We start from the raw sequence: 22,855 nt of genomic DNA, 5'->3' as shown, positions 1-22,855 counted from the left end.
TAATTTGTTATAGCGATTTAGAAATACATTTCGTGCGCAACGAGCAAACAATCATATCGAGTAAATTAACCATTAAATGAAATATGAATGTAAGGTGTTCACGTATTGTGGCAGTTGAGGTTTTCGTGTAATTTTTTTCAACTAGTTTTAATCCGCTCAGATTCTTTATTATAGACCGATTTTCCACATTGTGCAGGGCTTCATAGGTCATAAAAACGTATATCAGTCCATACAACACAAGCCTACATTTGTTAACCAAGTAAACAACGCCAAAAATGCGCTAGCTTCACTTTCCGTTATGTCCGCATTATGGAATAACCTGATCCGTTTTCCGAATAGGTTCAAAACCTCGGAGAACAGGTCAGGGTGACGTCATTAAAATTTAGTTCAGGTTAAGATTTTGAAAGTAACCAATTAAGCTAAGAACCTAACTCAGTCAGCGACCATTAACAAGTACACGGTAGCAAGTTCAGTATAGGTATGTCCTTCCAAATAAAGTTGAAAATTCTTTTTAAAAACTTCGCTCTTGAAGACGAAATTCAAACATTGCGTCTATTCTAGTATAATAAGTCCAAAGTTACATACGGCATATCAGTATAATGACTTCCCTATGACGTCAATTGGCGTGTTTCGTAGTTGAAGATCTAATAGATCTTGAATGATAACGGGAGGTGATTTACAGCGTGGTTTTACACAATGATAAATGTACCATGCCTGTCCTAATACAGAGTTAAACCCTTATTGTATGAATTAGCTGTATGTTCCGAGTGTAAAATGCACTTAAAAACACTTAACTGTAGGAGAACTGACTTATCCAGTGAAATATAAAACTACATTGACGAAATAATTTGGGCAAATTTTGGGAGGATGTCAACGCATGGATATGGCGTCTTAAATACAACAGTTTCATTTAAGTTTTTTATTGCTTTGATTTGAAAAGACAAAAAACAAACTCAACATAAGCAAAAATTAGGCAAAAATAAAGGTCATGTGTTACTCAAAGTAAAAAGTTCGTTGTTTATTTCAACAAAATTAAGAAGATGTTTCTGGATATTTCTCCTGTTTTTGTGTTGGTTACAGTGACTGCAATGGTTTCCGTCTTTCCTTTCATGCCAGTTGGTGCGTTGTAGATCAAGTTCACGAAACCCATCTTACGAATACTTTTCGATGCTGTTCTTGTGATGCCTCCACGTCTTGCCTTTGCTGTGAATGCTAAAGGTTGATATTGACTTGAGCCAAAAACAAGAACTCGAACTTGAACAGGTACGTTTCTTTGGCCTGAAGAAACTGTAAACTCCTCCCCGGCAAAAATTGGTTGAAGGAAAACGTTAGAAGCCTTCGATACTCCGCGAGAGATTTGTTCAAAGGGTGCACCAGTCTTTGTTTTACCTGCAAAGTTGTGATTTTTAATTAAATATAGTTTTTCGAGCTTTGCCTTGGATTGAACCAACAACAGTTCTTAAATATATCAGGGGGCGCTAATTGTGCAAAATCAAAAAGACAGACTGCTACACTTTTTGTCCCGATAAATTCTCTTAATATTTAAGGTTGTAATTAGGTGTTTTCTCACAAAGTTATCTTAATCAAATGGCTTTCAAATTATTTTTACTGTTTTCCACAGGTTTGTTTTAAATGCAATTATCAACTTGCCAGTTAATCTAACTCTGAATGATTTTGCTGGTGGTGTCATCATCGTGCTGAGCACTCTATTGTCAGCATCTAAATCTGACAGCTTTAAGTTGGACAGCAAAACTTCACCATGGAGGTCAACAAGTTTAACTCGAATTGTGTTCATATCAATTCTGTGTACACCACCCAAGCGAATAATCATTTGGTTTTCAACACCTATAAAGATGGAAGCAGTGTGCTATTGTATAATTCTGTTCTTAAGCATAGACGATTGATTGATTTATCATTTTATAAATGTGTTTTACTTCTGGGGATAAAAAAATTTACCTGTAATAGGGTTATACAATGAGAATGGGGGAGATTCTTTTCTTGGATTTTCTTGATACATAAAGTTGTAAGCAAAAGCAATAGCATCTTTGGAAACAGCTTCAGCCGTGTATTCATACTTTTTAGCTTCTGGTGGGATCTCCACAGTATATACACCACTACGTGGATTTTCGATTTGGAAGATACGCATCTTAGACATGATGTCCGATGTGGTCACAGCTCTTCCATATGGATCTTTCAGTTCAACATTCCGCGCTGTTTTTAAGTCCGTAGGTATAGAAACAATTAACTTTGAAATTTTATCGTCCACAGAGAATTCGTAGGATTTGTAGATTTTGAGGCTAGGGTAATTAGCTGCTCGTTTTGATCTAGATTTAGTAGTACTTGCTGATGAGATTTTCGTGTCTAGTCTTAAACTGCTTGCAACATAGCCTTGAATTTCTGAAAGGGTAGCTTCCTTAGCCAGGGGAAAGATTTGACCTAGTTAAAAGAACATTCTAACAATACTTCTGTTAATAATAATAACTTCAAACAATTTTTTTAACAATACTAAAATGCACTAAAAGTTTGATGCAGTAAATTATAACAAAAAGTTTGATCGACATGTTAATTTACGGATAATTCGTCCAATCTCTATGGACATTATCAGCGCATAAAATTTAACAGTGCAAAAGTTCACTATTATATCTTCGATTATTATACTCACATTATATTACACATAATGAAGTTACTATCAGAGCATATAGCACATAGATACATAGATAAAGGAATTACGGTATAGTAATTTTCTACCTATCACAGAATATAACATAGATCACGGCACAACCTAGTTACATGGAACCTACCTGAAAGACTAGTAAGGATAACAAAGTCGCTAGACATACAAATATCTCTTCCCTTCTGCTGATAACTAATTAAACAAAGATAATTTTAAAGATTGTTTCTGTTTATTCAATGATGGTTTATCGCGTCAATGTACATCATCAATTTTTCGACGTCTATATCTTCCACAATTTCTATTTAAAATTGTAAAGTTATCTATTGAAGTACGCCCATTAAAGTACGTTCATGACCTGTCCTCTCCGCATGTTGACAAACATGGGAGTTCTTGCTACATCTCTGATGGTGTTGTCATGATAACTTCATTATGTGTATATAATGTGTGTATAATAATCGAACATATAATAGTGAACTATTGCGCTGTTAAATTTTATACGTTGATAATGTCCACAGAGGTTGGACGAGATATCTGTAATTAAAAATGTCCATCCCATTCTCGTTATAATTTACTGCATCAAGTTATATGTCCACACAAACATACTTTAACTAAAATATTAATTGGGACCTCGTATATATTTCTTAAAATTACTGTTTTGTGACCTGTTAATTAAAATCATAGTGTGACTTTTATAAAATTCTTAATATACCTGAGGTGTGTAAAGCAATTTCTTTGTAACTGTCATTTCCTATTTTTCCATGTCTCTCACAGTCAGTGTTTGTGAAGAAAGTAATCGTTGCAGAATTCATATCAGCAGCTGACTTTAAAGCTTCCATGTTTTCAGCTGAGTCATCTTTAGCTGTCGCATCAGTAAACACAAACATGGGGCTTCCATATTTAGGTCCTTGGTCTAAAGCATTAAGCATACCTTTGAAGGCAAGTTCGGGACAATCTCCTCCACCTTCAGCACGTAAGTTTGAGATGGCAGTAATAAATCCAGCACGTTCCTTATCGCTCTTGTAAGTAACTGGTCCAGTTTCTAAAGAATATTATTTTTGGATTATTCTGAGCAATACAACTAATTTCTGTTGTACATTTATCTTTAAATAAGCAAAAAGGACCGCATTTATTAATATTTTCATACTTACTATACATATAATACGTGCAATCGAACATAGTCACAGTCTAATTTCCGCTGCAGTATTTCTTTTAAAAAAAAAATTCGGTAGCCTTTAAAGGACACGCAGGAATGACAATACACTCAAGATATAAGTTACCTGGATCACTAAATGGTGACAAGATGTAATCATCTTTAAATTTACGAGTTGTATTAATGATAGATTTCGCGATTAACTTGGAAACAGTAATTTCCTCTCCCATTGAACCAGTAGTATCCATAACAAACATTAAGGTACTATCCCTTTGACTTGGAATAATTTGGTTAAAATTTTGCTCTCCAATTTTATTTTTGATTCTTTTTAAATAAACATCAGCTGCTTTAACCATCTCGTCACTCTGCAAACCGTCTTTGATGCTCTTCTAGAATGATAAAAAAGGATTTAGCTCTAAGATAAGTAAGCTTCTTCATAGTTTTGAAGTACAGGCAACCTTAATTGACCGTTACTTACCTTTAAAAAAGTAAATAACCCTCTTCCCAAAGTTGCACGAGCAAAATTAAAGCTGCCCCCTTCTGTAGCCACTTTTAAGAAGTTTTCCAAATCCTTCAATCTTCCTTCAACTGTGTTTCCTTTAGCTAATCGGGCAACTGGAATGAATTCATCCGCCACTGCCTTTTGGATATCAAAGATGGCCTTGTAAAATTTACCTGGGTGGAAAAAAATGGAGAAATTAGTGGAATTGCACTCGTTGCAAAAAATCTTCACATTTCTTTTTTTCTTTTCTTTTTTTTTTTTGAATGTTGAAATAGAATTTCTTAACAATTATTCTCTTAGTATAAAATGTTACCTACCTGATGGTGTCTTGTTAGGATATTCGGTTTTATGAAAGTTCTTCAGAAATTTTTCGACAAGTGATTGGGCTTTTGCTACACCAGTTGGTCCTGTAAAAAGACGAAAATACAAGACAGTTTTATAAGATATTATAACCTAGGTCGTAAACCTCGAAGTATAAGACTTGTGTTATGGCCTTATTTTTCAAAATCCTTAAACTTTTGCCTTAGAGAACATGATAATGAATTTAGCCAATACGCTGTGTTTGTGAACGCGAAGAAAACACAAAAACACAAGTAAAAGGGAGAAGAAACTTAAAAAGTTAATGATAACAAACATTTAGTCGGTTGACACATTTTAAATGCTTTAAAAGAAGTCGTATGTCGTGCCATGGCTCAATTGAAAGTATTGAAAGCCAGGTCCGTAAATTCGCTGAAAACACAAACAACAAGAGAAACATGGGTCACTAGTAATGGAATTAAAACACCCTATGTGTGCTATATACATGGTACTAGAATATTAAAAGCCAGTGAGAAATACATGTGAAATACCAAGATTGATATCGTAAAATAATGTGTGTTTTTTATTATTTTTTATTGTTTCACATCCTTTTCCTTTGGAATTATGATCGCGAAATCTGGAAGGTTTTTTAAGCTTAATTAGCACTTTTGATAGGAATCTATAATATACTGTGGATATTCATTCAGTTGTGACATCTGTTCTATTCTAGTTGTAAATGTCGACAATAAGGAACTTTTTTACTCCTCTTATTTTAAGATTTTTGTTATAGTTTGAGGACAACCTTAATAGAGACTTTGATAAAGTTAAAACCATGGATAGGGAGAGGCTGTCCTAGCCTCTCGAAATCCAATAAATCTATCTTATTTTAGGTAAATTTGTCTTGGGCTGCGTGTAATGCACGATGATCCTAGGTGTGGAGTAAACGGTTAACAATTCATAAGTTAGACATCTTACTAGCATGTCCTAAAAAAGTGGAGAAGGGTGTTGAGTGCCCTCAATGGAATCTCTATAAATATTTCTGAGGTGAAAGTCTATAATGGCCTCCTTAAAGATTGTGCAATTGTTATCATAGATAAGACAGATCTGTTTTCTCTCACTGGAAAGAAAAGCAAATGGATCACTATTTGTATGCAATTTACCCTGAAGGACTCTACATGACTACTATTTTGACTTGGCTACATAGCGTTGAATTTTTATTTTATTTCTCAATAGCAAAAACTTGTACTTGCTCCTACGCAATTCAACTTTGTGATAACGTAAAATCTATGTGATACAGTTAGCACAAGAAATCAAATTGAGCAGATATTAAAATTAAGCAGTGCAAATTGTAAATGTTAAAGATATATGTCTTAACAAGTAAAACTTCCTCACCTTTGCAGAAGTCATTTGCGCAACTACGAGTTTCTTCTCGTGAACCTACACAGTCCTTACCACTTCCTACTGGAGTTGGATTGTTGCATTTTCTGGTACGTGTTTGGACACCTCCACCACATATTTTGGAACATGAACTGTAGCTTGACCAATCACCAAATCCCCCATCCACTAAATTAAAAGACGGGAATTATATAGTTTATCTTAATTACAACATCAAAACCGGTCAGTACCCCCTTTATTATCTAGCTGAACCTTATATAAAAACAAATTCTATAATAACAAGAAAATCAAATCCATTATTTTGTTTGTTGCGGATGAAGTTGTCAACAATTTCCGCGGGAAACAAGGCAAGGCCTTTCCTTTTAAGCTAGCTATCCAGCTAGCTATATTTTATTCTAGTAGCTAGCTAGCTAGCTAGCTTGGCGTCATTACTTTAATCATATAAATAGACTTTAAATGCTGTCCCATGTTTTCTTAAGAGATGGATTCTTGCTTAAATATTTTTCTGATTGAAAGCCAAAATAAAAGAGCCAATCAATTATAATGAAAACAAATTTAGGCACCAATCAGGCAGATCAGGAAATTTGGGGGGCAACAATCGTTTCGTTACCTCGTCGTTACCTTAACATTATAATGGCGTGAACCATTTTTCGCAACCTAAGAGTATTATTATTTATAAATATCTTCAGGATTTACTTGTAACAGTCATTTTTTGAGGGTTTTTTCATATCAGTATTCGTTATATACCCATTTGTAGAGATTGTTACCCGATTTTATGTTCAATGCGTTTTGTTAAGTGGCACTTCGGGTTATTACTGCAAGAATCGAGTTATTAAGTCGCACTTGATGTGAACTGATGTCTAGAATTCAACGTAGCACTATATTTTTCTTTTGAGTTGATGAGTTTTGTTTGTTGGTAACACTAGTTTCCTTGTTAACATCGTAATTCATAGATGTCAAGGTACAGCAACAATAAAAAATTAAAAGAGAATATTCCTTTGGTTAACTTAATTCATTAAACATGGAGCAGACCGAGCAAAGAAGGGTTGAAGAAAAACCCAACAGTAAATACAGACATTTCAAGTAGATATTTTTAATCGAATTTTTATGTACATATTTTTAAAGACATTGTTTAACCATATTTTTATGTACATATCTCAAGACATCTTTTAACTTTTATATATTTATTTATTATTTTTATGTATATATTTAAAGATAATATATTTTATTTTCAGAACTGCTTCCTTATAGTCCTCTTTTTTCCCAAGTAAAGCAAATAACGTCGTATACGAACGTTGGAGAAGGTTATATGAACGTTGATTAATCGTAATGATAACGTTAAAATAACGTTTTTATACAACGTTAAAACACAGTCGCATAGGAACGTATATTAACGTTAATACAACGTTATGTTAACGTTTAAATAACATTTGTTGATAACGTTATTTTAACGTTCAAATTTGACTTCAAATTTGTTCCAAGATTCCCTTTTTTAACAGTGTTGTAACGTTACAGAGTGACGTTAATTCAACGTTAAAACAATCGTTGTTGTGCCCACTGGGATGGCAACAACTTGCAGCTCTTATTCAATTTAACGTTGTGGTAAATTAAAATCTATGTGATACAGTTAGCACAAGAAATCAAATTGAGAAGATGTTAAAATTAAGCAGTGCAAATTGTAAATTTTAAGGATATATGTCTTAACAAATAAAATTGAGTATAACTTCCTCACCTTTGCAGAAGTCATTTCCACAACTACGAGTTTGTTCTCGTAAACCTGCGCAGTCTTTACCACTTCTCACTGGAGTTGGATTGTTGCATTCTCTGGTACGTATCTGGAAACCTCCACCACATGTTTTGGAGCATGAAGTGTAGCTTGACCAATCACCAAATTCTCCATCGACTAAATTGAAAGAAGAAAATTATATATTTGTATCTAAAAATTTTTATTAATATTTTAATTTAATACGCATCCTTAGGCACTGTTAAGGTTTGATTTAGGGAAGATTTTGAAAGTCTAAACTGTGCCATATTAAAGACCATATTCTATAAGGTCTATTTAAAAAAACCTTGTAAAATAGAACCTGAATATACTAATTTTCATTTTTCTTTACCTGAACCTACGACAACCAACACTAAAGTAGCTATAACGCTGTAAACAGACTTCATGTTGACGTTTGAACGACAGCGTACTGGATTTCGTTTAGTTATATAAGCGGGAAGAACGGACCTGGCCTATTCTTGCTCGTTTCTATTCTCCAGGGGGTTATGATGAAGAAACTGACTGCGTATTTTTACATCATGTGCCATAAATTTCATTTTTTGGTTGTTATATAGAAGCCATTGCTGCCCCTAGAATTACTCTTACCAACACGGAATTAAATTTTCCAGATAAATAACAAGAATATATTTAGAATGAACTAATTTATTGCAAACACACAACATATATTAAAGTGAACTGAACTCCCAAAGCAACATTTTTTAACCATATCTTATAAAAACATACTTGTAATACCACAAAACCAAAACGAAATCTTTCTCTTTGAGACTTGTGTTTAGCAATGGCCGCATAACTACATCTTCTTACAGACTATTTTGACTTATGACGTAATATTATGTCGTCTCCAGTTTCCACGCCTTTAATATAACACAAAAATATTATTCTGTTTAAAAAAAAAACTAATGTTGAGAAATAAAAACTAAAAATGTACGATGTATCCAAAATTTATTCTCTTCTCAGGAAGCATTCGCCAACACCCATGTTCCCACTTTCATGTTCCATGCTCAAGATAAAATACTAAAGATAAAATACTAAATAAAATTGTAACAATAAACTATCAAAAAAATTCTAAAGGCATAAACCGTGTTATCCAAAATAGGACAGTCACGCTTAATTAATAAACTCTCAAATCACAGTGAGTTTAAAATCATTGGACTTTTCCGCCATTAGTGAGAAGTTGTAACACGACGGACCAAGTTTAACGCGTTTACCTGTAAGTGCAGAAATACATGCGTGCTCAGATATACAGACTTTAAAATGGCGTTCAGTTTTGCCATAATAGGTGGCGTTGCAGTCACTACACTTAAACAGTAAACGAGTCTGGGACGTAATGATTTGGGCATCTCTCCTTAAAGGCAAAACAGCTACCTAGCCTCCTCTTGGAAGTTTAAAATCACATGTGTTAATTTTTGCCAAAACAAACGGTGCAAACGTTCTAATTTGTTCTAATTTGTAAAGAAATCTTACCTAAGAAAAGTTAAAACAAAGACCAACTCTTTCTTGGGAGCAAGAGACACTGATTCCATTGATTCGTAATTTCTGCTCCTGAGTATTCTGATACAGAATTCAAAAAACCTTTAAAGGGTATCCATTCCCTCCGAGAATAATAATCTTCAACTGAGATACTTCACATGGAATTTCTCGAGATCTGAACCCAGGTGGTAACAACGATAAAGTAAAGAAAAAGTTAGTACATAATAATTTCTTTCCTAATTTCTTTAAAACTGAAAGTCCATACCTTTAATTAATAACATCAGCGCGAGGTTTCGAACGTGGAAACCGGATACGAATGATGAAAACAAAAACTAATCTAAAGGCTTTTATAAACATTGTGGGTAATCAACAATGCTTTCAGAGGGGCGTACTACGTTAATGATTGATAAATGACTTACAGCGGAGATTTTGAGTTCGGCATACTGCGGTTAAACAAAACTTGAGGATGAAATTTCGTGATACAAATATGACAAATGTGAAAATCACTACGGAATGTCTTTACTTTAAGGAAATATATTGTTTAAAACCGCCGTAAATGTATGTATTTTTTGCGGAGCTAAACCAGTGAGCGAAGCCCATTTGCCATTTGAGCAAGCGGAATTATTTCTTACCTGGAAACATTTTTGGAAGAGTTAGTGGTCGACTTATGACTTGCGCTTATGACCTCCAGATTAAAAAGTATTTTACCTACTGGCGTATTTCAAGGAAGACACTAACAATAACAATAATACTTTAACTATCTCACGTAAAGAACTAATCTTCTTTGAACTTAACTTTTGTATAACTACCTGACGAAATTTACCAACAAACTTCCGAACCTGCTTTTTTCACAAAAATGAAACCTTCTTTTATATTTTAGAAGAAGCAACCAGTACGATGGCGACAGTAATGGATAGTTTTAGTATAAAAATATTCTTCAAAAATATTGTAAAGAACTTTAAACTTCCTTGCTGGTAAAGAAAATGTTTGAAACTCCTTTTTTGTACCTTTCCTTTGTTTTGTTTTGTAATTTAACTTAGTTTATCGAAAAACAATAAAATGTCATTTTCTCTGTTTTAATTGATACTTTCAATAGTCAACGCACGCAGGGTAGTTCATTGTTGTTGCTGTTATCTAATAAAAACATAACAAAGAAATCAAATTAGAAGACGCTGCATTGCATGTCAGGCATGATGCTTCGTGTGTACTATGCGCTGTTTTTGTTGTTGTTGTTGTTAATGTTACACAAAAAAGGTTTTTCGATGTTTACCTCAAATAGGTCTAAGTACTACAATGCATATTCTCCAAACTTTTTAATGAGCGCTCAGTGACCAAATAATCGTTGAGTCAGAATAGGCATAGGGTTCCCGCTCCGTAATTCTTTATATATTGATTTCCTGAAATCGATGTTGACAGACAAATATATTTTAAAATGAGCGTAATGTAATTTCAATTTTAAAGATGAAATGCATAACGGAACTCCATAAATTTGGTACCTTTTTTAAAAAAGTGAGTAACGCTCGTTAGCTTTGACGATCAGAAAGATGGCCACATTTCCATATCAGCAGAAGTTCTTCCAACTATGTAAGTTAAAAAAATTGGTTTGGTGTCACTATATGTCATTGTTTGATCCTCTGCTCTTTTAGATACGTTACTTATAACCGTTTGAACAATTGTAACTGAAGATTGTCTGAGGGTGATTATAATGACAAAGACGTGATTTCGTTAAAAAAGACTTGAATTCTAATATGCATTTCGTTTCAAATGAATTAAATATTTTGCTTATCTCAATAAATTTAATTCGACCCCATTGAAAGCAAAGGAAAACTGGACATTAAAATTTTGACATTAAAAATTTCTGGAAGTAATTTTTGTAAACACGCCGGGGGCCGTTAATCTGATTTTTTGTTTCGTTAATGTAAAAAATTTATCTATAAAGTTGAAATAATTTGTTTGCATTGAAACATCCAAAACTGGGCAACATTCGGATGTACAGACAGTATTCATTCGGGATAATTAGTGTCTATATTTGTTTAGATCAAATGGTCGAATATATCGGCGCTGTTGACTAAATGCCATTTAACTTCTGTGTCCCACGCTAGCAGGAAATAACCATACACATTGACCAGCAGAGGTTACAAGCAATCCAGCTTGAGTACCAAAACAGAGGATCCTTGTATCAATGTCAAATAATTTGATCTTTTTGGGATGAAGCGAAGTTTAGTAATCGAATTAAAAAACTGATTAGACTTTGATCCAGAGAAGGCTAGCAAGCAACCTACTCAAAAAGCGAAAGAAAAGCAGGTGTGTTGTTTAGATTATCTGGTAGAGAAATTAATTTAGGTGTATAACGACTTTTTATCCGTTTTAACTTCGAAGCTAAATTTTCCCTTAAATATTAAGTTTCTTGTTGTGTCTTAAACCGGAAAATATTTTCTTTATGCACTTTTTGTAACAATGGGTTAGAAGTTAAGAATATGTGTAAGCTTGATTGTTTGTTCTAAACATAAACATTTGTATCACGCACAAAATTGATTAGAAGTTTAATTTATTATTGTATATCCAACAAACTGAGCTTTTTCTTGCCAAGCAATTGGCCGTTACTTTTGCCATCAGCTATAGTAACTTATAGCAGGGTTTATTTTATCAGGACATTACAGAACATATTAAAAATAATGGGGGCAGTATTTGTCAAAAAATTAATTAACATTGAGGGTGAAACGAAAACACACTATTTTTATAAAAATAGCGTATATATCCTAGAAAATAATTTATACAAACTAAAGAAAGTAAATTTTCGTTGGAATCAATGTTTAGGCAGGTCTAAATATGTTGAATTCAATAATATTAAATCCAAACTAGGTCCACTTTTATTTTTAATTTACATCAGCGACCTTCACATGGCAATACAACACTCTGAGATGCAGATGATACACAATTGTTATATTGCATTAAATCTCTGAAGGTAATCAACAAACATATTAACCATGATCTTAGCTTAATATCTCAGTGACTTAGGTGCAAAAAATTCTCATCAAACGCAAAAAAAAACTGAACTAATAATATTTAGAAGTAAAAATAGAATCATCACTAAACATCTAAACTTCAGAATATGTGGCTAAAAGTTGACTCCTACACACTCTATTAAATCTCAAAATTTTCGCTCAGAATTTGGTGTATTCTCCATAGCTAATCAAGCTATTCTAGCTTGGAACGGCATGAACATTAAAATACCCTATAAATACCCTAAAATATCCTCTGTAAAAGTAATAATCAACCACCCTAAAATATAATTTCTTTGTAGTTATTTATAGACATGTCATCACTAAAGGCATTTTCCATGTAGATACCACGGCTTTCTGAAGTAAACGGTTAATCTATAGCTTTAAAACCAAATAATTATTTTTCGCTATATTTTGTTTCAAGCTATTTTTACGAACTATTTCTATTTTCACGAACTATTTTTATTTTCACGAACTATTTTTATATTTACGAACTATTTTTATTTTTACGAACTTTTTTTATTTTTACGAACTATTTTTATTTTTACAAACTATTTTTATTTTTACGTACATTTTTTTATTTTTACGAACTATTTTTATTTTTACGAACTATTTTTATTTTTACAAACTATTTTTATTTTTACGAACTATTTTTATTTTTACGAACTATTTTTATTTTTACAAACTGTTTTTATTTTCACGAACTATTTTTATTTTTGCGAACTATTTTTTTTTACGCACTATTTTAACGAATCTCTGTATTAGCGTGTTTTATGAGTTGAAAATATACTGATTTACTGATTGATTATATCTGTTACGTTACAACCTCTTGGAATATATTCGATTCATAAATTCGAAAACGCTGTATTATTACCATGCACGGCACGTGCTGTGCATGATACATAAAAGCAAAATAATTGATTTTCTTGATTATGAGTTTGGGTCTGTTAGGCAAAATGTTCCTTGAATATTATGGATTGAAGTACTATAAAATATATTATTTCTCTATTTTATGAGTGATAGCTGATAGCTGTTATATTTTGTGTAAAACTTTGGAATAGAAGGGTTGCTGGGGGTTTCATGCACTTAATAAGAGATTCAATGGATTCTGCCACGTGATACGTCTAGTCACATTCATAGTACCCATATTTTTCTGATCTCTGCTCAAGCACACTAGCGATAGCTCTCACTGGACGTTTTTAAATTTCTATTTTAAATACATGTCTCCGCTTCACTGCGCATGCTCCTGTACCAATTATGATTGGTTAGCGTTTTACACGTGATTAGAAAAACACATATTTGTTCGAAAATAGTCATTTAGTGACGTCAATGGTAACTAGTTTTTTTAAATTATCTATGATGTTTCACATAGGACAAGATTTGTTTTTTTCACCATCGCGTCGGATTGTAACATGATGGGTTTTAAAGTTTTCTCTTTAATCATATTGTTTTTTGCTGTTAAATACATTTTTACAGATAATTATTTTCACATTATTCACAACGTCAATTCCATTACAAAGGGAAGGATCATAAAGCATGCTAGAGGATTTATAAGAACAGCTTGTCTGCTGAAATGTCGTAACAATGAAAATTGCGACAAAGTATATTTCAAAGCAGACAAAGGTAGTAACAGTATAGGAGAGTGTTGGTTTGTCAAAGAAGGTGATGACGATGAGTTGCAAATGAAGCACATATCAAATGGTGAAGAAATGGAATCATTTCAGGTAAAATTTATAAGGAAAAAAAGAAGTAACAAGGTCTAAATTCTCCTTTAATAGCGACTTTCTTATTTCGTGAAGAACTGGCTCTAACACATTTCTGTGGAGTAAAATTTTAATGGAAAGTATACAGAATATAGGTTGTTAAATATTTAGCAAAAATTTGAAAATACGCGAAAAGATTAGGATATTAACCAATTTTTACCAATAGATATAATAAAACCAATGTTGACAAGTATGTTAGGTTTTTTGCTTAAACGGGACAGGGTTACTTCCTGTGCGAGTGTATATTTTATTCCTTATCTTTTAGAACAAATTATCCTTCCCACATACCAATTTATGGCACGAAGTTGGTGCAGCTCTAAATTTTAAGGTGCAAAAATAGTATTCGTCGAAAAAAAATTTTTTTTTCAGAAAGTTTAACTTATGAGGTTGACCAAACACATAAAAATACTAATATCCGTGAAGATAAAAAAATTCTCAAATTGTGTACAAATATTGAAACACGACCAGGGTCAATCTGCACAGATAATAACAAATTTGCTGCGTAAACGCTTAAAAATTGAACAGTTCTTTTCTTCATTGTTTTTTACACGCGATATTCATTTCCTTCGGGCATATAGTGTTACGCGTTGCGAGCAGTAGGGGCGAGTGTTACAACCGCAAGGGTTTTCTTCCTGTGTTATTACTGTTATATATATCTTTTAAAAAAGTTATTTTACAACTGAGTTTCTCAAAACATTTTCTGACGTTCACCAATTCATTTCAAATGTATACTTTACCTTAACAAGATGAAGAAAAACATATCAATTTTTAACATGTTTGCTAAGTGAAATGTAAACCGACGCCGTGCTGGCTATGTTAGCTTATTTCTTATGTAAATGTTGAATATGATTGAAGATTGAAAACAAGCCTATATTTAGCATATCGACCACATAAATCGACTGACTATATTCACTGAAAAAATACGTGTGATTTTAACCCTATTCGTGCTGGGTAGGAGGAGGAGGGGCGGATTTAGCCCCTCTCCTAAATTTTTTTTAATAACTTTTTATGTGTTTATAGTTACACCTTCAAATTTTGTGACTTTTCCTAACTTTTATTTAGCCTTTTTTGAAATTTTGCGGAAGTGTTCGCAACACCTATTTATGTTGAGTAAAATTCTGAAAAAAAAACTTTTACTAAAAAATACTTACATGTTTTTAAAAGCTTTATATTGTTATATTATTTTGTGTTGGTACTAAATTCATCGCAATTATACAAAATTCAAAATCGTTAATAAAATTCCGACTTTTTTTTCTATATGCCACCGAATTTGATGACGTCATCACCAAAAATGCTGACATCATCAAAATTTACATTAAATTTTTTATTAATACCTGGACAACACTTGTGGTAAGTTTCAAGTCCAACGGAAAACAATTGTAGAAAATACACTTAATGCTGGGGGATGGTCGAATTAGTCCCTCCAAGTATTAAGGAGCCCCTAAAAGGCCCATGAGGAATAGGGTTAAGACAATTGTATGCTAAGAATGTTGAAAATAGGTCTAGAAACTAATTTCTCAGTTATTATTGGTCAGTTTTCAACATATGTATTCATCATACTTCTGCCCCCATTGGTTACATTTTTGGCTACAACTGGTAACCTTTGACGTCAATTCAAAAAAAATAATTTTACGTGCAATTTTAACTTCTCAGTGGACTTTAAGTTTAATCTTTTTACTTGCTGCATCAAATATATATTAACAAAAGAGTACCTTTACAACATACATGACGTTGATTCCATCACAAAGGGAAAAAATAAAAGATTTTCAAAACGGCAGATAAGAACAGTCTGCCCATTGAGATGTCGACATGACGAATAGTTTGACAAATCATATGTTAAAGCGGAACAGGTCAAAAGCGGTTTCAGAGTGTTTGTTCATTAAGAAGGAGGTAACGATGACTTGCACTGAAAAATCACCAGATGGTGGAGAACAACGAACATTTGATACGAAAATCGAATTCAAAGTCCCCGAATTTATTCAATTCTCCATTGTTTTCCAGTACATTGAATACATGAAAAGTAATTGGATGCAGGTGATTGATTTTAAGACAAACTTTAGGTTTACTTTGGAGTTAGCTGAATTGGTTTTATTTTTCCTGTCAAGTGTCATTGTCAGGTGTTTTCATCTTTTTAACAAGCAAGTAGATGTATTATAATGTCTGGAAGACGTCCTAAGAAGAAGGCTTTTCTTAAATTATTGTTTTGAAAACATTCTTAGACCTTGAAATATTAAACATTAACGCTGAAAACATACATGTATTAACATGTGTGTACGTTTTTCTAGGAAGTTTCTTATTGTGGAGCTAAAGAGCCCTGCGAATATGAAAGAAGCAAGAACATCTACGATGGTATGATTTTTAGAATACTTTTTAATGTTTAATTTTCTTTACCTTTTTTTTAAAAAAAGGATTTCGTTAATACTTTAAACTTTACATCATTATAAGCATAAAATATATTTCCAACGTGTTTAGCTAAGAGGAGAAACGTATCGCCTTATATCAATAGGCTACTGCCGTCTGTCTGTCTGTCTGTTACTGGTAAAGTGAATGTCTGCATTTTTCTTTAATGCACCCAAAAACTTTTGTCCAATTTGTTTATTAACGTTACGGCACGACGTAGATAAACTTTAGACTGACGCCAATAGCACTTTTTAAATTAGCGAAGCACTTTTTCATTTGAGACTTAATAACTTGGAAACTGATAGAAATAACTGACATCATCTACTATGTAGGTAACTGGGGCCACCGTGGACCAAATTGGGTAAGTACCAAAACCGAAATACATTTAAAACCTAATATATCTTCGAACGTTTGTCAAAAGTTATCCTATACATTTTCTTGATCAGCGTTTCAAGATCTACACATTGGGAGCAATGGTCAAATAATAACGTAAAAATTTTTTTGGTTTATCGGGAGGTGATATACAGAAAAGTTTATCACAATGATAAACTCAACCTGTCTGGCCTAATACAGAGGTGGATATTAGTCAAACAGACACGGTTTGTTTGTAAACTGCAAGAGGTTGTTACATGGAAATAGCAACAACTTGATATAGTCTATTTCACCAAATTATTATCTTAGATCATATTTGACTTGGTGTAGCTATCGAATCAGAAATTTGGCTACGGACTTAAAGATAGTCAGTAAAGCCCGTGGAAACAGTCACTTAGGCAGAAAAACAATGGAAAAGAAGCGTCATTTGCATTTTGATGACGGCAGTCAGTCGTCAGTCTAGTCAAATTGGTCCCAGGTGGTCCCTAGTTACCTGTGCGGTTTAAAATGAATAACTTCACCACCTTGTTTCCAAGTTATTTGACCTTAAAGTTTTAAGTGCATTGTAATGGCTTCCTTAATTTAAGGTATTGACGCTAAATTAGTGTTATTGATGCACGAAGTTAAATTTTCGATCTGTATTCAGATTGGTCAAATAATTGGATAAGAATGAAAAGAGGCTTTTTATTGGATTTTGAGAAATTAAAATTTCCAGAAGTTAAACGTTTGACAACGTGAAGAACACATTCTTTTCAAGCGCGGCCCATGGTGATTATTTGCAATCCGTGTTCAGATTGATCATTGAATTGGTTAGGAATTAAAAATACCAACAACTTGAGCCCGGCTTTGCAGTCTTTCTTTATATAAGTATGTAATGTAAACATATCTTATCAGATTATTTTAAAGATTTCTGCCGCCCCTCCTCCCCCCACCCCCACTCCCGGGCCATAGCGGCTAAAATCAACATTTATCGGGTATAGGGACACACACAACTTATGGGACACACACAACTTATGGGACACACACAACTTATGGGACACACACAACTTATGGGACACACACAACTTATGGGACAGAGATAGCATTTGTTGTATTTAACAAATTATTAGTCAACTCATATGTGCTTTTGTTAGGAACGCAGGTAAAGAAATGTCAAGACTTGCGGATTTTTTCATTTAATATATCGCTACTAATAATTAAATTCTAACCGCAACATAAAAAATCTAGTCCATGACAATTTAACAATCCTCGACATAAAACAGTATCCAATTGTCCCATAACGCGTACTGACACTTGTGTCTTCTGTGTATAGAAAATTCGAGTACAAATTTAGTAGCAAATCTATCACTTTATAAAATTAAGAACAAAGTAACAAGAAGCAAAAACACAATGTATCAAATTTGTGTATCATTTGTCCCCACAATACAGGATTTTAATAAGTGCATGACACACAAAATGGCCCATAAGTTTGCACACAGACACAGACACAACTTATGGGGACACTGCTTGTAAACAGGATAAATAACCTTATTTTGCAGTTTAAAATTGTTTTTAAGGAAAATGTATTATGGGCCAGAGAAATTTGTCCCACAGTGCAGCAGGTCCCCATAGCGTTAGTTCGCAACGCACAGAAGTCCCCATAAGTCGTATACACGCAAACACACACACACACACACACACTTTCGGGCACTTTCTCACAGCTCACGGATTGTCTCCACGAAGCGTGGCGTTGCGCTAAAATTTAATACAGGGGGGGTTATTTTCTATTCATGTCAAAGCCTATACATGCTTGTGCTGTTTCTTTGATACATAAAATCAAAATAAGCTCTAGTAGTTGTTCAAAAATAAAAGCAGGTGTAAGAAAAATAAATAGATAAAGAAGAAAATAGAAATAATATAAGTACACCAGGCAAAAAGTATTCCAGAAAATAAGAAAATCCAACATATTATGTTAAGTCATACAAAAAGGTTATTGCAAAATTTCCACACTGTACAGTTTGTAACACGTCATAACAAAATCAGCTATTCAGTCTATTGCATACAGCAACCCTTTCACAGTTTTACACAAAATATAAGAATTAACAATTTTTACCACATAATAGAAAAATAAAAACTTATATTATTTCGTTATATTGTATATCTACTGCAATATTCAATTCAAAATATTAAAGAAACGGTTTGCCTAACAGACCAAAACTCATGACTATGGCCTCAAAATATGTAATGCCTTAATTAAATAAAGCCAGCTATAAGTTGCTTTAGCTAATGGCGAATTCTGCTACACATAAAGGGCCATTGCTTTGGACATAAAAAAGTTCAGTTTGTTTAATATGCAAAAAAAAAAGAACTTAAATTTTGTGCATCATTCAAATTTTCAAATTTTGAACAATCAATTAAACTTGGGCATAATCTTAGGATATTCTTACCTTCTGACCCATTGTTCAGAGTATATTCTTACAATAAAGTGCTTAGAAAGATAGCTTTAATGTAAAGATTAATTAATTAAAGTACGATAATTTTGAAGTATTTTGCTTTGTAAAACCTGACATTACTGTTTTGTTTTTTAATCCAAAACTTATCAAACTTAGTGGATGAAGGATTCGGTGAGTAAATTTACTTGTAAAGCTTTCTAAAAATGCTCAATGTCAAGAGATTCGATATGAATCCTCAAATAAAACCTTGTTACAGTTCTTCGTCTGTCTGCAGGACCAACTGGTGTTGCAAAAGCTCAGGAACTCGTCGTGAAGTTTCTCATGAGCTTTCAGAAAACCGAATATCCTGACAAGACACCATCAGGTAGCTAACATTTTATACCACTTTACTTATTGTCAAAGAAATTTAATTCCTATTTTGAAAGATCAAAGTAGAAGAACTATGAAAATTATTTTTGCCTAGGTAAATTTTACAAGGCAATCTTTGATATCCAAAAAGCAGTTGCTGAAGAATTCATTTCAGTTGATCCATCGGCCAAAAGAAAAACAGTTGAAGAAAGATTGAAGGATTTGAAAAGCTTCTTGAAAGTGGCTACAGAAGGAGGCAGCATTGATTTTGCTCGTGCTACTTTAGGAAAAGGATTGTTCACTTTTATGAAGGTAGGACGGTGTTACCAAAAGCTTTCTGTACTTGTAAATTTACTAATTTTATTCCTCTCTGAAACAGAACATACCTATTTGAAGAATAACGGAAAGTAATTTTGTGACTGCCCTACATTGGACATAGGAGAATACAGCATATATTTCTTTTTCGTTATAGAAAAAGATCAAGGACGGTCTTCCAATTGACGAGATCGATAAAGCAGCCGATGGTTATCTGAAAAGTATTAAAGATGAAATTGGAGAGCAAAGTTATAACCAAATTATCTCTAGTCAAGGAGATAGTACATTAATGTTTGCCATGGATACTACTGGATCAATGAGAGCTGAAATTGCAGCTTCTGAAACCATTGCAAAATCTATCATCGACGCAACTCGTGATTTTAAAGTTGACTACATTTTGTCACCATTCAACGATCCTGGTAAAGTTTATCTCTTCCCTTACCCTAATATGACCAAAACATGGACATTTCTTTTAAGCCTTAGGTTTGTTAAAAAATATCACCATTTCGTAAGAGGGTAGCTATGTATGTTTCATAAGAAGTAAAGTAAGAAAAATTGAAAAACACGACGATTTTATATAATATACTACCAGGAAAAAAGATTTTTTGAATAGATGTGTAATTAACATTGATCAAGCTGTAATATAATATTTTTTAGGAACTGGACCAGTCACTTACAAGAGTGAAAAAGAACCTGCTGGATTTATCACTGCCATCTCCAACTTACGTGCTAGTGGTGGAGGAGATTGTCCTGAACTTGCCATCAAAGGTATGCTTAATGCTTTGGATCAAGGACCTAAATATGGAAGCCCCATGTTTGTGTTTACTGATGCGACAGCTAAAGACGACTCAGCTGAGAACTTAGAAGCTTTAAAGTCAGCTGCAGATATAAATTCTGCAACGATTGCCTTTTTCACAAATCTCAATGGTTGTACTAGAAGTGGAAAAACAGGAATTGACAGTTACAAGGATATTGCTTCACACACGTCAGGTACGTCAAGAATTATATAGTGGAAACAATGGAAGCATGTTAAATAGCAATCCAAATATTTCTTGGTATATGTTGCCAAAGGATGCTTTATTTGCAGAAGCACTACAACACAACAACAAGTTGCACAAAACTTGTAAGATTCATGGAGTTTCGTGCTTTATACATTCAATAATTTACAAACACGTTACCTAACTTAAAGTAGAAAATGTACAAACTAACTATGAGAATATTTTGTTTAATAGGTCAAATCTTTCCCCTGAAAAATGAAGCTGAAATTTTAAAGTTGAAAGACTATGTTGAGAGCAGTTTGAGTCGAGACACAATGATTGCATCAGGAGGTACCATCAAAAGCAAATCAAAACGATCTGTTTCGCCTGGACAAAACAAATTCTCAGTTGACGATGGCATTGCCAAGTTAATTGTTTCAATAGCTACCAGCGCTCAAAACACATCACAATTTGTTACACTGACAGACCCAGCTGGAAGAACTGTGACTGCATTGAACACAATGTCAATGATCCGTATTTTCCAAATCGACAATCCACCAAGTGGTGTATATAGCTTGGTGTTCCCATCAGGAGCTGGAAAGTATGAATACACGGCGGAAGCTGTTTCAAAAGATGCTATTGAGTTTGCTCATAACTTTATGTATCAAGAAAACCCAAGAAAAGAATATCCACCATTCTCATTGTATAATCCTATTACAGGTAAACTTTATCCCCAGGAGCCAAAAACATTTTTAAAAATAAGAACAACTTCCATCAATTAGTATTTACAAGGTGCAACAATTCTTAATTCATAAATTACTTTATTGTCGAACAGGATTCTACACCATTTATCCTTAACAGCACAATTCCATAATAACATATTGGTGTCATTTTATAGGTGTTGAAAACCAAATGATCATTCGCCTGGGTGGTGTACACAGAATTGATATGAGCACAATTCGAGTTGATCTTGTGGATCTTCATGGCAAAGCTTTGATGTCCAACTTAAAGCTGTCAGATTTAGATGCTGCTGATGAAGTACTCAGCACGATGCTGACACCACCAACAGAATCATTCAGAGTCAGATTAACTGGTAGGCTATTGATAGTAGTATTATCTACAAAACTATAGGCGACGAGAGAAAGTAAAAATTGATTAAGAAACATTAAGACAGGTTTTCAGAAGACATTTAATTACAACAATTAAGAAAGTTAAAAATTCAAATGGAATTTGTTATTCTATTTAATATTGCATTTCGCCTTCATGAAGATTAGTAAAATCTGTTCAAATTTTCAACTTTACAGGACAAACAAAAACTGGTGCGCCATTCGAACGAATATCTCGTGGGGTATCAAAAGCTTCTAACGTATTCGTCCGACCAATGTTTGCTGGAGATGAGTTTACAGTTACATCAGGTGAAAGAAACGTAGCTGTTCAAGTTCAAGCTCTTGTTTTTGGCTCAAGTGAATCTCAACCTTTAACATTCACAGTAAAGGCAAGACGTGGAAGCATCACAAGATCTGCGTCGAAAAATATTCGCAAGATGGGTTACGTGAAGTTGATCTACAACGCACCAGCTGGCATGAAAGGAAAGACGGAAACTATTGGAGTCACTGTAACCAACACAAGAACAGGAGAAAAATCCACCAATATCTTTTCCCTCTTATTGAAATAAGCAACGAACTTTTTACTTTGAGTTACAAATTATGACCTTTACTTACCTTCTGTATTTATTTAAGACGGTATGCCGATATTGAACTCCTGTCAAATTTTACCCAAATAGCCGTATTCCGGTAGAAGAATCCACTGTATCTCTCTCATTGAATGCATGTATGGGATACCGATCAAAAACATATAACACGGTAATTTGAACTTTTAAAAGTCAAAATCTGATTATTCTATATATAAGCGCTTAAACAAAACGTCTAGAAATATAAGCAGGTGCAACAAAAAAAATGCAAATATCCAACAGAAT

The 22,855-nt window shown here is 33.3% G+C and overlaps 2 protein-coding genes across 3 annotated transcripts in view; one reads left to right on the top strand and one right to left on the bottom strand.

Annotated features, from left to right (window-relative positions):
• The window catches only part of LOC130614292 (hemicentin-1-like), a 38,249-nt gene extending 15,653 nt beyond the window's left edge, over nucleotides 1-22,596 (top strand). The window contains exons 1-9 of one of the 2 annotated variants that reach the window (XM_057435719.1): nucleotides 13,342-13,997; nucleotides 16,322-16,385; nucleotides 19,515-19,604; nucleotides 19,704-19,900; nucleotides 20,061-20,322; nucleotides 20,561-20,893; nucleotides 21,136-21,600; nucleotides 21,779-21,973; nucleotides 22,185-22,596. In XM_057435719.1, the coding sequence (XP_057291702.1) occupies nucleotides 13,686-13,997; nucleotides 16,322-16,385; nucleotides 19,515-19,604; nucleotides 19,704-19,900; nucleotides 20,061-20,322; nucleotides 20,561-20,893; nucleotides 21,136-21,600; nucleotides 21,779-21,973; nucleotides 22,185-22,555 (2,289 nt within the window). In that variant the 5' untranslated portion in view covers nucleotides 13,342-13,685 and the 3' untranslated portion in view covers nucleotides 22,556-22,596. Of the gene's footprint in view, nucleotides 1-13,341; nucleotides 13,998-16,321; nucleotides 16,386-19,514; nucleotides 19,605-19,703; nucleotides 19,901-20,060; nucleotides 20,323-20,560; nucleotides 20,894-21,135; nucleotides 21,601-21,778; nucleotides 21,974-22,184 lie in introns of those variants that run through there. The other variant, XM_057435720.1, reaches the window with a different exon arrangement.
• LOC130614295 (von Willebrand factor A domain-containing protein 7-like) lies at nucleotides 374-4,316 on the bottom strand. Its single transcript, XM_057435722.1, has 4 exons — nucleotides 3,952-4,316; nucleotides 3,384-3,713; nucleotides 1,957-2,436; nucleotides 374-1,845 (listed from the first exon to the last, which is right to left on the bottom strand). The coding sequence occupies exons 1-4, from the start codon at nucleotides 4,178-4,180 to the stop codon at nucleotides 1,595-1,597; spliced, it is 1,290 nt and encodes a 429-aa protein (XP_057291705.1). The 5' UTR covers nucleotides 4,181-4,316; the 3' UTR covers nucleotides 374-1,594.
• Nucleotides 22,597-22,855: the final 259 nt, after the last annotated feature.

This window comes from Hydractinia symbiolongicarpus, chromosome 11 (assembly GCF_029227915.1).
Source record: "Hydractinia symbiolongicarpus strain clone_291-10 chromosome 11, HSymV2.1, whole genome shotgun sequence".
NCBI lineage: Eukaryota > Metazoa > Cnidaria > Hydrozoa > Anthoathecata > Hydractiniidae > Hydractinia > Hydractinia symbiolongicarpus.
Note: the sequence above shows the minus strand (reverse complement) of the source record. Positions and strands in the feature narration are given on the sequence as shown.

What these genes read in the sequence shown, in the direction of transcription:
- LOC130614295 (XM_057435722.1), bottom strand. Translation starts at nt 4,180, where the DNA reads ATGGTTAAAGCAGCTGATGTTTATTTAAAAAGAATCAAAAATAAAATT. An exon ending in GTCACCATTTAGTGATCCAG is followed by an intron (nt 3,714 to 3,951) that starts GTAACTTATATC and finishes AATATTCTTTAG; the next exon opens with AAACTGGACCAGTTACTTAC. An exon ending in AATTGCTTTACACACCTCAG is followed by an intron (nt 2,437 to 3,383) that starts GTATATTAAGAA and finishes TCTTTTAACTAG; the next exon opens with GTCAAATCTTTCCCCTGGCT.